The sequence below is a fragment of the Danio rerio genome, chromosome 7 (genome assembly GCF_052040795.2).
Source record: "Danio rerio strain M-AB ecotype USA chromosome 7, GRCz13ab, whole genome shotgun sequence".
NCBI lineage: Eukaryota > Metazoa > Chordata > Actinopteri > Cypriniformes > Danionidae > Danio > Danio rerio.
Genome location: NC_141027.1, coordinates 47,610,001 through 47,627,572, shown reverse-complemented (window position 1 = coordinate 47,627,572; position 17,572 = coordinate 47,610,001). Strand labels below are relative to the sequence as shown.

Below are 17,572 nucleotides of genomic sequence, written 5' to 3'. Positions count from 1 at the left end.
TAACTCAGATTGTCGATTTGCTACATGCCTATGTAAGTGTCAATCATTGCATATCTATAGTTGTTGTGTTTGTGAGCTGCTACTTTTACTATTAGAGTGCATTGGGGTTGGCTGCGGTAGGGAGAGAGAGGGGGAGAGGAAGAGAGAGAGAGAGAGAGAGACATATGCCTACCCACATGACATGAGCTAGCTAACCCATTCGAGATGGAAGGAGTTAATATGACAGTGCTTGATGTTTGCCTCTGTTTGCAGACTTTGAGTGACGCGATCATTTCGTTTTCCTTTAAGCTTGCCTGTTGCAGCTTCCAGCGCGGAGTGAGTGAGGATCGCACTGAGGCACGAGCGGTTTTTCTCCCCACTGTAGCGGCTCGACTCTCCGTCATATCCAAAAGACGCGCGGGGGGAAAGAGAGAGAGGAAAGAGGGGGAAAATCCCGCTTCGTCTTCATCCTCTTCAGATCTTGCCGTCTGATTTTTTGGTTTGAAAACTGCCGATACATGTCAGGCGTGTGAAAGCGCCCCAGGTGCCGTGTATCAGAGCAGAAGCGGAGCAGCTCTCGGGATCTCAGGGGCTCCTGAAAAAAAACCCTGAAAGAGAAACATGCCGCGGAGGAAACAGCAAGCGCCCCGGCGCTCGGCAGGTACGGCTCTTCTTCTTCCTCCTCTTCTTCTTCTTCATTTGCTCTTCTTCACCTCTCAGATGTATTTTTTTATTTTTTGCACGATTTTCTTAGTAACGCAGTATGTGTGTGCGCGAGTGTTGTGAATGATTTGAAAATACTACCCACTCCTCATTTACTTTATCAGATGGGTTTATACGCCGAAAAACTTTTTCATTTCTTCTTTGTCTTTTTTAATTATAATTTTAAAAGCCTATGTTTTTTTAATTATTTTTATTACATTTGTGTAGGAGATTGTTTAAAGCCACATAGCAGTCAAACGACTGAATAATAGTTGAACTTCATTCAAGAGCACACTTTCACTAGCCTAGTTCTTGTACTTTGGTCAGTCCCCGTGCAGCTGAAGCTGAGTCGACTGTAAGTCTTTTGATTGTTCTCTCTTTTACACCGCTCGCTTTCCTCGTAGGGCGTAGATATTGACTCCATGAATTAGAGATCTATAAAGAAGAGCAGGAAAAAAGGGCTTGGGTGTCAGCTGACTGTCATGACTCTCTTTGATGCTCGTTGTTTTGGGGGCTTTTGTGCGAAAGCAACACATTTGATCTCATTTGACAACTTTATTTATTTTGCTCATTAATTTTCTTCTTTATTATTTCTTCCTCTCTGTTTCTGGGAATGACACTTTAAGATTATTTTGTAGCTGACGCGATGGTCTAAGAAGAGCCTTTAATGGACAATTGCCATCTTTGATTTGAAGGCTGATTGATCGCCTGTCATCCGGATGCTCTTTGATCTATTCATTCCTGATAAACATCAATAAATCACTCGCCATGGCAACGCCACAACCCCGTGACGTCACGTCTGCTTTGACAGCCATCCATTAAAAACATCTTTAATTGCTGCATTTCTACTTTTTGTCCCCACATAGGCCATAAACAAGGCCACATTCACTCCTATTGCTTAAAGAGCACCAACACCAGGAACACACACAAAAACACACCGTTTAAAAACAACGATAGTTCTGCTTCATTCTAATGAACTGTCTAAAAATAACAGAATATATATATATCTTATGACATGTTGATTGTTAGTTGACTTATTTGTTACAAGGAAAAATGATACAGTCAAAGAAACCAAAATAGAAATCTGTCAGCTTAACTGTTGCTAATGTCTTTTCGTAGCTTCTTCGAGCAGTGATATTTTTGTTGTGTTTAAAAGCTAGAATACGAACATCTTGTGATTTTTGAATCCTTGTCTAAACTTTGCTGGGAGACACAAGAAGTCTTTGTTTATTCATGGATGAATTACACTCTGTTAGTGCAGAATACGCGGCTAAATATTTATCGCTCGAACTTTCAGGTGAAGATCTAATCGGAATAAAAATAGTTTGACTAATGACAATCGGGTCTAATGGTTTCATACGGTTAACTATTTACAGTACGCATATCACCGTAGGATGATATCCTCATGAACAATCCAACAGAGGGCACACCTACAGTCTTACAAACACGCACACGCACACCCACACCCACACAAAACTAATAACCTAATCTGGAGACGGAAGAATGGTTTGCTCCATCAGTCTGACCCGTCAAAGCAACTTTGTTTCATATTTGATTTAATTGTCTCTCCTTTGACAGCCACATTCATCAATAGCTCTAATGGTCAATCAGAAGTTGGCAGAGTGAGTGCTCTCATTTTGTGTGTGTCCCCCCCTCCCACCCCCAGTACGATAGGCTTGTGCTTTACTTTATCAAAATGCTTTTGCCTAATGGACGCGCAGAGGTAGAGGGAAGGAGGGAGGAGGGGTACAAGGGTGACTGAGAGGCTTCTCATTTCAGAGGAGTGAGAGAGAGAAAAAATCAGGCATTTATGCCTTTGATGAGCGGATGAAGACAAATACAAGAGCAGGCTGAGAGCCTTTTTTTTCTCTCTCCTTAGACGAGGCAACTTCCTGTGATATATATTTTTCTTCTTCTTCTTTTTTAACTCCCTCTCTCCTTTCTTCAAACCAATGCCCCTCCTCTACATCTCTCCCTCTTCTCCTCACTCCATCCCTCCCTCCCGGCAGCCCTCACAGCTGCAAGTTATAAGGTTGACGACTGCACTGTGGCATACAAAGAGTGATGACAAATTGATTGCGCCGTCGTGATGGAAAGAGCAAAGGAAAGATGGCAGATGATGGGCCTTGATTAGGAACTTTGGGAAATCCAGTCCCCTGCAACCTTGAGCTTTGCATGAGAAAATTTCGCCCTCCCTCACATTTTCTGTCTCTCTTTCTTTTTGCTCCCTCGTTCTGTCTCTCCCTACCTCCCTCCTCCCACCAAGTCTGGAAGGCCCGCTCAGCCGTAGAAAAAGAAAAGTTGTTTTGCCAGCTTCATTAGTGTTCACCTAATTAGCTGTAAAGCTGATGGATTCCTGACAGGCCTAATGATTGGAGATGACAAGCTCCGCACACTGTCATCCAGCCCAATTAGGTTTGCAGCTAGTTTGATGTAATCAAGTTGATATTACACAGTCCTCCATGCCTTTAGTTGGTGCACTAACTCAATTTGCTGCTGCAGGTGACAAATGGTCCGGGCTACCTGGGTAATCATGTTGGCTGGAATAGAGCGCTTTTAATGGTCAAGAGACTAAGAGCAATAATAGCGTCGAGGTGACAAAACAGAATCAAAAGGTGCGCAAAATGTGTGCTCCGAAGAAACCTGGTGGATGTGCATCACGGGCTCTGTGTGCGGACATGCGCACCTTTTTTATTGAGGGGGGGGAAATTGCCTTCTCTCCATTTGCTCCGTCTACTCTGTCTATCTCTCTTTTTTAACAGACAGACACAGCACTCTCTGTCTAGCAAGGGTGATTCACTCACCCCCCGCCAAAAAAAAAAAAAAAACACCCATTCAGACAGGCAGTGCAGCGTACACACACCATGTTTTTGTTCACAGGCTTCAAAGCTTTTGCCAGACCAAACATATCAATTGTTTTGGGGAGTCGAAGAGAACATCAAACTTTTTTTTTCTCCCCCCTGCTATCTCTGTGTCCTCTTGGTTTTTAATATCCATGTTACCTACTAAAGTACACTGGTGTTGGAAAGGTCCCTCAATCCCCAAGTACACATGTTACCGTGTGTCTCGATACATAATCTCAGTATGTGCATTTGAGCCGAGAGGATGTGATGTATGAAGACGGAGAACATTGATAACGGTCATTATGATAGCGTTCATAGCATGCTTAAAGTTGGTTTATCTCATCTGCGCTAGAACAAATGCCAACTCTCAGCATTGTGTTTAGAGTGACTAAATATGATTTATAAAAATATTTGGGTTGTGACGAATGTTACAGAGGCTGCGCTGAGATGGATTGCAGTTGGGGAAAGGAGCTGATTTCTGTGATTTCGCGTGCGTTTGATTGATTGCAGACAGGGAGCAATGATTAATCAAACTCAAAGCCTGTTCCGGCGAGGATATGGAGCGGTGGATACGCAGGATCATATGGGGAACACCGGTGGGCTCGTAAATACGGTCGCATGCACATAATGATCCCCCATACATATCCCTATGTGGAACGCATAGAATAGTAGAGTTTAGGTAAGATAATCATAGATAAACTCGATAAAGATAAAGAATATTGTAGTAGTAAGGTGTTTTTTTTAAGTTTGAAAGTGATTTAAGTTCGCTCTGTGATATCTTTTGACTTTCTCGCACATTAAAGTCATTTAGTTAGGCTTTACATATATTTTTTCCTTCCTTGCTGCAGTTTAATTACTTAAATTGTAATGAAACATCATGGTGACTTGATTATGTTAATTATCCTTATTAAACCTAGTCATTATAATCATATGCATTATTATGAAAAAGAAAATTATGTCATGTAGACCATTACATTCTGCTCCTCAAATGATTTGATTTTTCCCTCCAGTTTGTGTGTGTGTATTTATATATATATATATATATATATATAAATATATATATATATATATATGTAAATATATTTTTTTTATATAGAGTTAAAGTCAGAATTATTAGCCCCCCTAATTATTTTTTTTTCAACACATTTCTGCACACAATAGTTTTAATAACTCATTTCTAATAACTGATTTATTTTATCTTTTCCATGATGACAGTAAATAATATTTTACTAGATATTTTTCAAGACCCTTCTATACTTAAAGTTACATTTAAATGCTTAACTAGGTTAATTTGGTTTACTAGGCAGGTGAGGGTAATTAGAAAAAGTTATTGGATACCAATAGTTTGTTCTGTAGACTATTTAATATATATTAGACTACTATATATATATATATATATATATATATATATATATATATATATATATATATATATATAATTATATATTTGCACATACAGTATATATAATTATATATTTGCACATACAGTATAGAATTTTAATCTAGATGCTCTGCATGTATTATACATCATCTGCAGCTCTTTCATAGGTGTTTAAGTGTTTCAGCATTAGTTCTCCTTATCTGACAGCATTTTAGAGACAGCACATGCATATTTATTTGGTCATTTTTCGCATGAGCAGAGTCAGTGTGTTGGATATATTGTTACACTGAAATTATACATTGTTTTGTAGTTCAGAGACATTTCCTTGCTTTTATTTACATGGTGGCTGGAAGGAAGACTGCATTCGTCCATGTGTAGGTGTCCCTTCAGCAGTGTGTGTGCGTGCGTGCGTGTGTGTATGTGTGTGGATTATGGGGCCTGAGTCTTCGTCATCCTCACATTGCTCTGGCCCAAACCCTGCGCTCCCAGGCAGCCAACTGACACTATGATTAGTTATGGCTGTCCTCCGCCTTTTTCACCGCAAGAAGTGAGCAACAATGAGAAGGGTTAAGAGCAGAAGAGGCGGGGAAAAAGCACAGGAACAGAGAGAAAGAGAGAGAAAGAACGAAGGAAAGAGAGATGGGGGTTAAGGGAAAAGCTGAATAACCTAACAGCCAAACGTAGAGAGAGAGAGAGAGAAGGGAAGGAGGGAGGGGAAGTTCTCCTCCCTGTGGATCCACACCAGGGTTGATGGTTGATAAACAGAATTTTTTTCCCGAATCTTCCGTCATGGCTCCCATTAGCTTGACAGCTGTCAATTAGGGCTCCCTTGGTCTCGCGGGCTGCAGTTTATTGCAGGCGGTTGATGCTGTCATTTCCCTCACAGTTTCGCCTTGAGCGTTATCAGGAGCGTTCACACAGTCAATAGCTGATGCATCAGCACTTATTTCTTAAATTGGCTCACAAGGCTGCATCCTTCCCTCATTTTTCCCCCCTTTCTACCCCCTTACTATCTCCTTCCTTTTCTGTTTTTCTCTCACTCTTCTCTTCTTTTCATCCTTTCTTTTCTAGAGATTGTTTGGTGAAGAAATGACGATGAGTGGTGACTGCAGCAGGGTTAATGAGAGTGCAGGGTGATTTTGTTGTTTGTGTGCGATTCTCTTTTACACAAGCTATTTTTAAAATCTATTATTTTTTTATTGCTTTGATTCATCGATTGATCAGCTGTTTCGCTTCCCCATGATGCATTTATGATGCATTTAAAATTGCTTACATTGTAAAGGTTATATTATCGAGCGATTTCATTGTTTAAAAGAAGCAGGTCAGTTTGAATAACCTCAAAATATACAGATGCACAAAGTATTAACTCTTCTTTGCGAGGACACATGCATATTTGCTCATCTTACTGTATTAACCATAATCTGAACATAGTAACGTTCTTGTATTGATTTTATTAACCTAGACAATGTTTTACTATTGATTTGAGTGGAATACAGACACAATTAAAGTTTACAACTGACGTTATTTAGCAAAATAGAAAATGTTTTCACTGTAAATAATTACACGTGATGTAAACATTCAATGTTTTTTGTTTCATCAATGTAAAGTTACATTGTTGATTGACTGATCATTCAATTTATCAATAATAGTGCTCTTTCTTATAATAAAACTCAAATAATTGTTCATGCTGACAACGCAACACATTATCTATAATGTATTATATTTGTCCTAAATTGTCATATATTTATATTTGACCTAAAACCTGTGATTTGCACAGAGTAGTGTGAAGATTTGTCAACCATTAATTGTGAGGTTTTAAATGTGTTGTGTAGAATTTAGTGTACATGCAAAATTAGTTTAAGATATATCGAGTATTTGGTGTTTGTTCAATTTAACTTTATTTATAAATTGTCTTGTTGCTTATAGGTTTATTATAGTTTTTATTAGTTTTTTTTAGTATTTACTAGGGCTGATTTGGCCTGAAATCAAAATCTTGATTAATTAAATATTTGAACTCGAATACTATTAATGAATGATTATTTTATTTATTTATTTATTTTACAAATTTTGTACAGTAAATATGTTCATATTACAAGTGAGAGATGTTCGAATGAAGGGTGCGTGACTTGATTTTAAAATAATTGAAGGATACACTATCTGCTATCTATGATAATTTATTGAACAACTGAAATTAAAACACACATTGCCTAAAACCAAATCACTTTTTTTTTCTTATAAAAAAAGTGAAAATAAATAACTTTTAGCACTTTTAAAAACAGAATGAATTATTTTCAATGTACAATTTTTATTATTAAAAGTAAAAAAAAAAAGCAGCATCTCTTCTAAATAAAATAACTCTTGTATATCCTGGAAATACCAGTGCATTTCTTGAATCTTCTGTAAACAAAGATTTTAATGTAAACAATAATATTATTGTAATGGAAAATATGCTGTCTCTGGCACAGCTTCAATCATCATCAGTGTAGTGCAAACTTGCGACGTCTAGTAACATTTTTTGAGAGGTACACATGTGTTCGACACAGAAGTATGAAGTAGCCTTAACAGTGCAGGGTTACCTGACTCCACACACGCTAGGGATAGTAATGAAAAAATTGACCTGGAAAAATGTGATCGATTATATGTTCTGACTGTTGATTTCGATTGCTTTTCAATTAAATGTCCAGCACTAGTATTTAAATGAATCAATTAATCATATAAAGAAAATCTTTTAACACGATTTATTATTGCATTAGAGAAAATTACACAGATTAAAAAGAAATTCAATCCTTTTTAGTGACAATGAAACTAAATTTTTTGACTGGCTTATCTGCCATTTACACGTCAAAAGTAACAACAAAAATAAACACTATAAACGTTTACGGTCCCTGTTGAAGCTTCAGTGTATACAATGTATGTTGATTCAATGAGAAGTTGAAATAGTTTTAGTTCAGCTGGATGTATGCTGCAGTTTGTTGATGGTTTCCTCTGTTGTTGAGAGAATTGGAACTGCATGCGCTGTGATAGTGTACATGTTTTACAAAACAGTTCCCATGAAGAGAACTTACAACAGCAAGTGTTGATCAGATCCTTATGCTGATCTCGCTGATCATTGTTTATTTTACCAATCAACAATGAACACTGATCCCTGCTCATTATGCCGTGATACCCAGAATACACCCCCAAATCTACTTGTTGCTTTACGCTGGCGATTGGTCAAGATTCCCAGCCGCTCTGCATGATTTGCTGCTACCGTGGTCCACACCTCTTCCGGTGGGGGAGAATCTGGGAGGAGACAGGAAACGAAGAGGGTTTCTGGGATCTATGTGTCTGGCCGTGGTAGACGGTTATTTTTACCCTGCCCGGTACAGTGAGAGAAATTAGCTTAGCCTTGCACGGAGGTGGCACCGAGTATCACAGTACTAATGAATCATTCGGCCTGCACTCTTTCCTTCTCCTTAAGTTGTCCCGCCTTCCTGTTCTCTCTCACTCAGAGCGATACTGCAGCTCTTTGTGTGTGTATTTGTGAGGTCGGTCCACTCTGGCAGCTACACGTAACTGTGAGAGTCCCAGTGTAGTGCATTGAAATATGGCCGCGTGGAAGTAATCCCTGTCATGTCGAAGAGGGATGGGGACATGCTGAGGGAGGCCGAGAAAATGACACAGAGAAAGAGAGAAAGAGAGAGTTAGTTGGGGGCAGGGACTAAATAGTAAAAAATTTGGCAGTGGGCTGGTTGTTGGTTTGGTTGAGAGTGCCACTGGAGTGTGTGTGTGTGTGTGTGTGTGTGTGTGTGTGTGTGTGTGTGTGTGTGTGTGTGTGTGTGTGTGTGTGTGTGTGTGTGTGTGTGTGTGTGTTCGGGCTGTGCAATATGATATGTATTAGGGCTGCACGATATTGGTAAAAATATACATTGCAATATATATATATATATATATATATATATATATATATATATATATATATATATATATATATATATATATATATATATATATATATATATATAGCGATATTAATACAATTTCTGTAGATGAGTTGAAAAACTGGAAAGAATCTATACTTTTAGATTGATTGGGATGATTCATAGGGGATGTGTAACAAATAACAAACAATCTACAAGCATAGATAAATTAATAAAAACAAAAATATACAAATTAAATAAACAGTGTTTTATTGTTTTGCGAAGAGTCAATCTGTATTCAGGTATACAGTAATGGTATAATCAAATGTTAAATAATACTGCATAGCCTTCGTTTTATAAACAATGCAGTAAAATTAATCGTTATTAATTTTTCAAAGTTACAAACAGTACATTTTCTTATGCCTGAATGCTTTTAAAACACTCCCACAAAAAAACTCTTGCGAAATGATCAATTATGATCCAGGCTCAACTTTGCGAATGATCACATTGCGATATCGATGCTGAAACGATATGTTGTGCAGCCCTAATATGTATATGCACAAAATAAATACAGTTTATTGTTTCATATTATGCTATTTTGCTTAGTTTGTGTTGTTACAAAATCCATTGTTTATGGTAATACTTTTTCATTGTTTTTAATATTACACGCACAATCACAAAAGAGCAATGATCATATTTCGCCATTTCATTTGTGATTATTATGTCAGACCTGTAATCTTTAGTTTTTTAAAAAGCGTTCTATATTTGATAATCTTTTTATTTTATAATTCTCTATTTTAGTTCAAGTTTTGTCCTGAAGTTTTTAAGGAATTGGGAAATATGATCACAGTTGAATGAGTGAATTTCTGAGTACTTTGAAATGTAAAAAATACATTCTTTACCAGTGGTCAGCATATATAAACTATTAACTGATTTAATTTACAGAAATGGCACTATGTCATGATATACATTACTGGTGAAAAGTTTATGGTCTGTATGATTTTGAAATCTTCTTTTTCTCACCAAAAATACAATACAAATAGAAAAATCGTGAAATGTTATTGCACTATAAAATAACTGTTCAAAAGTTGTTTATCATTTAATTTAATCTTTTATTCAACTGATTTTAAAGATGCATTTTCAACTTCATTACTCCAGTCTTTTAGAGTCACTTGATCCTTCAGAAATCACTCTAATAATAATAATAATAATATTAATTATTATTATTATTATTATTATTTTATTATTATTATTATTATTATTATTATTATTATTATTATTATTATTATTATTAATACATAACTAATTAATAAATAAGCATCTAATAATGATTTAATTTAATTTTAATTGATTTAATTGATCATTTAATAACATTTTTTACATTTTATAAATACTGCCTTGATTTACAGAATCATTTTATTTTAATAATTAAATAAAATTAATAATAATAAAAAAAACTTTACCCCAAACTTTTGCCCGGTAGTGGATATCATTATCAAAAATAACTGATATGAGACTTTTTTTTCATATCGCCCTGCTTTAGTGTGTGCATGTGCGTACAATTTCTTCTTATAAATGGCAGGGGTCTTGCCCCACCACTCGGCTCATCTTAGCACCCTCCTCCTCTTTCACCCAGACTCTGAAAACTGACAGCCATCAGTCTTGTGCTGGATTTTTATCATGGTGTGTGTGTGCGTCTGTGTGTGTCTGCTTTTTGATGGCGGTGCTGGTGATGAAAGGCAGAGCAGCAGAGAATGAGAGCGAGAGAGGGGCCCTAGTAATCAGGGCCAGCCTGAGTCCTGACATCCTTCTCCGGCCTGACAGGCCTCTTCCTCCTTCTCTCTTCACTACCCCAACCAGAGGAAAGACAGAGGGGCGGCCCTCAAACGCTCACAAACTCCTTCTTTCTCCTGCGCTGATCAGTCTCAGATGCTGGGAATTATCCCTCCTCCCTCCGCGTTGTGTTCTGCTTAATGAGGGCAGAGGAAGAAGTGTGGAACGCGTTGCGCAGGGGTTGGGATGTTGTTAAATCTACTGGAGTCCCCTGTGCATTTGTGTTTGTCCACGTCTGGGTCGCGTCTGCGCAACGTCGTTGCGCATATATGAGTGTTTACATATGATGATGTGCGTTTTCCTGTGTGTAATGTCATGGCAGTATTTCCTTCCTGTGTGTTCTAGCGTTTGAATGCATTCAACTGCTCGGGTTAGTTGCTCTGGTTCTTGGCAGAGGCAGGCAGGTGTGAGGGGCAGAGTGAGGGAGGGAGGCTGGGAGAGAGAGAGAGCGAGAGAGAGGAAGTCTGTTTTATTTTATACTGCGGGCCTGTTGCTAATTAATGTTTCTTGGTAGGATTCTGTCTGAGTTGAGTAATGTTTTTGATCTTTATGCCTGATAACTGCATACCTAATGAGATTTCAAAGCTTCTCGAGATGTGTGTGCGCTGCTCCCTGCAATTATTGACAGATGCCTTTTCTCCGCCATTGGGTTCGGCACCATAAATCCTCTGGCTGTAATGAGCTTGAGAAGTGCCACCCTGCCAGTGAGCTAATGAAAGAGAGAGAGAGAGAGAGAGAAAGAGGGTGGAGGGGGGGGATCACGCTTCCTTGACACATTTTTTTCTTTAAATGCACTCTGCAGATGTCAGGCCCCCACTGCCAGTGTGTTAAAAAAGAAAAGAGCATGAGATAGAGGAAGGAAAAAGAGAAGACGATTTTTACTGTAAAGGAGGGGTGAGTTGAAGCCTGCCTTTGAGGAGACACGAGAAGGGATGAGTAGAGAGTTTTGGTCGGTTGGTCGGCGAGCCGTTTCAGGTTTCGTTCCAGTGCCGAGGTCGTTTGTCTGCCTTGTGTAGTTTTTATTTGAAATAGTAGTCGTGTTGTTGCCGAATTTGACTTTGATTGATACCCTTGCCCTCTCGCACTACTCCGAGCCAGATTTTTTTTAGGACTTGTCTGTTTCTTTCTCATACATAGTTTTCCCCCCTTTCTTTTCTTCGTTGGCCTGTTTCCTCTTCCCTTTTTTCCAAAAAAAAAAAAAAAATGAGAGAGAGTTAGATGGAGCAAAAGACATCAAAAAAGAACAGCGGTCCTGTTCTCTAGCTCCCACTCACACAGATACAACACTTCAGCCTTTGTGATGCCGTCCTGAACCCAGATAGTGGGACCGAGAGAGTGGAAGAGAGCGAGAGAGAGAGGAGCTCCATGCCAAACAGTCGATTTCCCCAGCTCCTCAGCACGGTCATACATCATGGACCCACCCTTCCCTCCTGACAGAATGACATGTGTCATTTATCAAACAGGCCCTTGCCAAGGAGCCTAGTGTTAGGGGCTGTCCCCCCCTCGGAGAATTGCCACTGCCTCCACGCCACCGAGGGGTCTGCACAGTCAGGGGAGGGGATGAGGGGGAGACACAGTTCCAGTAGGTCCTTAAGCAATGCCAGTTAAACCTTTCCACAAAATTTGTATGTTTGACCCTGTTTTTTAATGACAAACAGAAGTTTGTGATTATTGAGGTCACAGGAAGTCTTAGAAGTAAGTCTGCATGTGTGAAGCCCACATCTGACTGTCAGGTATCACTCAGAACCCGAATCCACCTACCCTCCCTCTTTCCCTCCTCCTGTCCCTCCTTCTGCCTCTCCAGGGGCCTGCATGAGTGAATCGGAGCTCTTTCGCTTTCCCATGATTCAAAGGAGCATTACTGAAGATGGATGCTCCTTAAAAAAAGAAATTGATGATGGATACGAGGCTGGCCATGTCATTCATCATTTTGAATATTATTTAGACTGGCCGTGTAAAGCTGTAACCTGAGCAGGGCTCAGAGAGAGGGAGAGAGAGAGGGAACAAGAGAGAGCTTGGAGCAGGACGTGGGCTTCCTCTGATGGATGGGCCGAGCTCTTGCACTGTTCGTTACCAGATACCAGAGGAGTTGCACTCCTTTGCTCACTCATTCACCCACTCACTACCCTTTTTTGTGTGCCTGAAAGGGCAAAAATAAAATGAGGGTGGCAGCGCTTGAAAACAAAACTCAAAGTAGTTTTGTTTGTCATCACCGTGGCCCTGTAACCTTGGTAACTCTTCTTTTTTTTTTTCCATTTGTGTTTTCCTCCCCCCGTGCTGACACGTTTTTCATCGAGGTCGTAAAGTTTTGTCGACAGCCCCTCAGGAACGAGGTGACCATTGTCATCATGAACACGAAAAGAGCGAGAACAGCTGGGCTTCATTAGCAGGAAATGAAGTCGACCTTTAACGAAAGCAGAAAAAGAAACACATATCTGAGCGCTCTAATCGCACGTGATCCTTTGCGCTCGGCTTGTGTTAATGAAAACATTTCTGTCATGTTTTCCCCCGTCCCTTTTGTGACTGTAAGACGAGATCTGTCCGAATCATATTTTCACAGTATCTATAAGCATCTGATAATTCAGTTAACGGCGCACTCTTGCTGTGTGCCTGCGGTTCACGGGCTGGTCAGATTCCTGTCGTCTCTGGCGGTGGCAGTTGAGCGCTCAACAATGCTTGATATATTTGTCCATTGTTGCAGGAGGGACTATGCGGCCGTCGACGTGAGATGCATCATGCTTTCGGGTGCATTGAAATGGGTTTGATGAATTATTTGGCTACGGAGGCTCATTGCTGGACGTGGTGGGCGTACTCGGATTCATTGTTCTTAAATTTTCCAGCACCTAGAACGTGTCCCAACTCATGACAGGCTCCACCCTATGACAAACTCCTTGAGTGTTTGGGTTTCAGCAGATCGCATCTTGTGAACTCCTATGGGCTTCATCTGCCGTTGCAAACCCTACTTTTGAGCTGCACCCTTCTGAGAAGGTTGAAAGCTCGGGTCAAACTGTTAGGAGAGCTTCAGAGCCGTTTCGGTGAGAGAGAGACACTGCAAGAAAACATAGGGGCATGAGGGAAAGCAAGAACAGGATCGAGAGAATAGGTTGTTTTGTTTTTGTATGCTCTATTTCTTCCCCTTCCTAGTACCCCTCTCTCCCTCCCTCGCTCTCCCTCTCTCTTTTTTCCAGTTTTATAGCAGGAGACATGATTTATTGTGGCCATCCATCTCTGGGTCTCATCCATCACCTCCTGGTTGCTAGGCAATCATGGCAGCAGCTGTTTGCTTTGACTCAGACAGAGGCACTGTCAATCAAGACAGGCAGGTGAAAAGCATTAGAAACACGCTATTGTCAGACGGAATAATTAATCAAAGGCAAGAAAGATAATTAAAAAGATATGACCCTTGCTAGCACTTGCTCAGGGTTGCCTGAGAAGAGAGTGAAGAGAGAAAAAACGAAGGGAAAGGAAGAGAGTGGAGCAGGAGGAAAGCAGTGGCGTGTGGCATGTCCTCTCTCTCCCTCTCTCTCTCTCTCTCTCTCTCTCTCTTTAACTCAGTCTCGCTCTCTCGACACGGTGAGGGAGTGGAGCAGAGGAAGATAAAGCTTACTTTCTCCGTCACTAGACCAGGTTGTAATTAATTAAAAAGAGATCGGAGGAAAAGAGAGAGGGGAGAGAAATAATAAAAGGGCTGGCGGAGGAGATGAGAGTGAGTGAGGGGAGAGAGAGAGGGAGAGAGAGGAACCACATGAAAGGGTTGAGTACCTCGCTCTGATACGAGCAAATGCTACAAACGCGTACTTAAAAGTGTTCCTCTTCAAATCCATGTCGCTCGCTCTCCTGTGTGCCTCAGAGTGTGCGTCTCTGTGTGTGTGTATGTGCTGCGACTTTCCCACAAAGCCTCAGGCCTACATGGTGTGCCTTCTTTAACTCGAGCTTAGGATGTCTCTGTTGAAATGCGTGTGCACACACTTATAGTCGGCTAATGTTATTCAGATAGAGCGAGAGACAGTTCAGAATAATGAGTGACCACATGTTGGATATCTAACGACAGGTTTATCGACATCTGTGCAGGACTGGTCACTTTTTTAATTAACGCAGATAAGTTTGATCAATGACATGATGGTAATTGTTTTTGTTTGACTTATTAATTGAATAATAATACTTTAGCTAAAATGTTATCTATCTATCTATCTATCTATCTATCTATCTATCTATCTATCTATCTATCTATCTATCTATCTATCTATCTGTCTGTCTGTCTGTCTGTCTGTCTGTCTGTCTGTCTGTCTGTCTGTCTGTCTGTCTGTCTGTCTGTCTGTCTGTCTGTCTGTCTGTCTGTCTGTCTGTCTGTCTATCTATCTATCTATCTATCTATCTATCTATCTATCTATCTATCTATCTATCTATCTATCAATCATCTATCTATTATTAGGGGTTCAACGGTTCCATCTACTCACGGTTCGGTGTGTATCACACTTTTAGGGTCACGAATTCGGTACGATACGGTATGTGTTATATTTAGAAAAAAAAAATGGCTACAGGAAAAATTCAAAGAACAAAATACATATTTATCGGGTAACAAACACCTGACAATGCTACAGGCATTTTTAATTACAATCATTACAGAGAGCTTTATTGTCACATATCGTCACCATGAATGAAACTTCAGCAAAGAGAGAGCGTTCGGCTCTTCTCTCTTGTCTTATTTTAGCGGGAACAGTCAGTCGAGAAGAAAACTTCTCTTAGTAGATAGCGGGTTAACAGAGTAAATAAATATCTGGAGCGATCAGATGCGGAAGAACACCCAGCAGGAGCGAGACTGAAGTAACAGACCTGTTGTTTGTCCGGGTTCGTATGGAAACATCCATACACACTCATTCACACTTTTACACTATGGCCAATTAAGCTTATTCAATTCACCTGTAGCGCATATCTTTGGACTGTGAGGGACACCGCAGCACCCTGAGGAAACCCACGCCAACACGAGGGCTCAACCCAGTGACCTTCTTTCTGTGAGGGGACAGTGCTAACCACTGAACCACCATGTCACGTATTTTTGTTTATTTTATTTATTTATTTTTTCATATAACTGTAAATTGCCACGTTTAAATTTTGTTAAATTTTGTACCTGTATATTTCGACATTTAAATTTGAAAGTGCTATACAGTAGGCCTGTTCGATTAATCAACATTACATATATATATATATATATATATATATATATATACACACAATATTTAATATTGCAGCCACTTGCAATTAACTAATCGCAAAGTTAAAATTCGATTGTGATTGGAAATTGATTAATCGCTCCGGCCCACCGTATAACACTTTAAAATTAAAATTGTAAAATTTATGTCAAGTATTTTTGTAAACAAATGCCTTAACGTGGTTGTATATATATATATATATATATATATATATATATATATATATATATATATATATATATATATATATATATATATATATATATATATATATATATATATATATATATATACAGCTTCAGAAGCATTAATAGACAAATTAATATCAAAGAAAAACAGCACTGGTAATATGGGAAAATTTTGATTTGAAAATCACAGACAACGATTATTGAGCTGAAGCTTCACTTTATATTTATATTTTCCCCTAATCGCACAGCCCAACTATACGGTGTAACTAAATAATTCCCTTTTCCTTTTCTTTAAATGCATGCGAGCATCCTCCTCATAGTCATAAATAGATTAGGAAATATATAAAGGTTAAGTTGTTTTACATAGATTAATTCCAAAATATTAATAACAAAAAAAAACAAAAAAACATTTCTTTATAACTTTTTTAATGTTTTGACCCAATTTGCATTGTACTCACACGGTATTGTTTGTAAATATCTGCTCTGGATGTACTGCAAGCTGAAATAATGAAGACTCAGACAATTACACAGTTTTGCTGTCATTATCCAAAAACACATCTGACCGCAGAATGCTTGCGCTGACCGATCACAATCAAGCATTCTGGAAAGCCCTGTAATAATTTGCAGTAACATGGTGTGCGGAGTGTTTGTGCCTGTGTCTCTGTTCACTTGGTTAGACAGCAGTGTCTCCTGCACCTACATGTCTCTGAGGTAATGTGAGGTCATGTTGCCTCTAGCAGCAGCTCTCCCATGGGCCTGTCTTTTTGTCTCTGTCTGTCTGTCTCTCTTTCTCTCTCTCACACACTTTTTCTCCATCATTTCACTTCACGTACAGAGATAAGACCTAGAACAATGCGCTCACCTCCGAAAAACCAAGGTGTTCTCTCAAACGTTATGCTCATATCAAAGTTTATTGTACATTTCAGATTTCACACAGCAATCGGCCAGCGTATCCTTTTCGTTGTTTTGACTCAGGTGTTTAAAACGTTCACATGTGTCTAGTTACACATGAGGGAGCGTCCGTGCTCTACGTTGTAAGTAATGTTTGGTTAGTCATTATCAGATAAAAGAGTCACCCTAATCTTCTCTCACAGGTGCAGACTGAGCGTCCAGTCAAAACACTGTAAAAAAAAACGTGCTCATAGACGTCACGCTGACATGGTTTGCCCTTTGTGTAAATGGAGAAAAAATAGCTTTACTGCGCCGGGCCGTACCGCAAATATGCCTTAGATAGACACGACTACTCTCACACCTCCTCAGCATACCTTTCTGATAAAATTATAGAGATGGAAATGTCAAGGCTCTTAACTCAGTGTCTCTGAGAGTGTTAGAGTTGTTGATTTTTTTTCTACTTTCACACGATGGATGCTAAAAAGGGTGGTGTTCGGGCTATATCTGATTAGCGTTTGATATGTTAGACATGAAACTATTACTCTGCACACTAATATCATGAGCCTTTCCTTCAGCATTATGAAAATGTGTCAAACACTAGACGTTTGGCTGTATTGTTGATATCAGAATCAGAAAGAGCTTTATT

General features: G+C 39.3%; 1 protein-coding gene across 3 annotated transcripts in view; it reads left to right on the top strand.

Moving 5' to 3' along the window:
• The window catches only part of tshz3b (teashirt zinc finger homeobox 3b), a 55,151-nt gene that overhangs the window by 1,113 nt on the left and 36,466 nt on the right, over nucleotides 1-17,572 (top strand). Inside the window, exon 2 of one of the 3 annotated variants that reach the window (XM_087259688.1) lies at nucleotides 289-640. In XM_087259688.1, coding sequence (XP_087115814.1) covers nucleotides 601-640 — 40 coding nt within the window. In that variant the 5' untranslated portion in view covers nucleotides 289-600. 3 annotated transcript variants of the gene reach the window in all.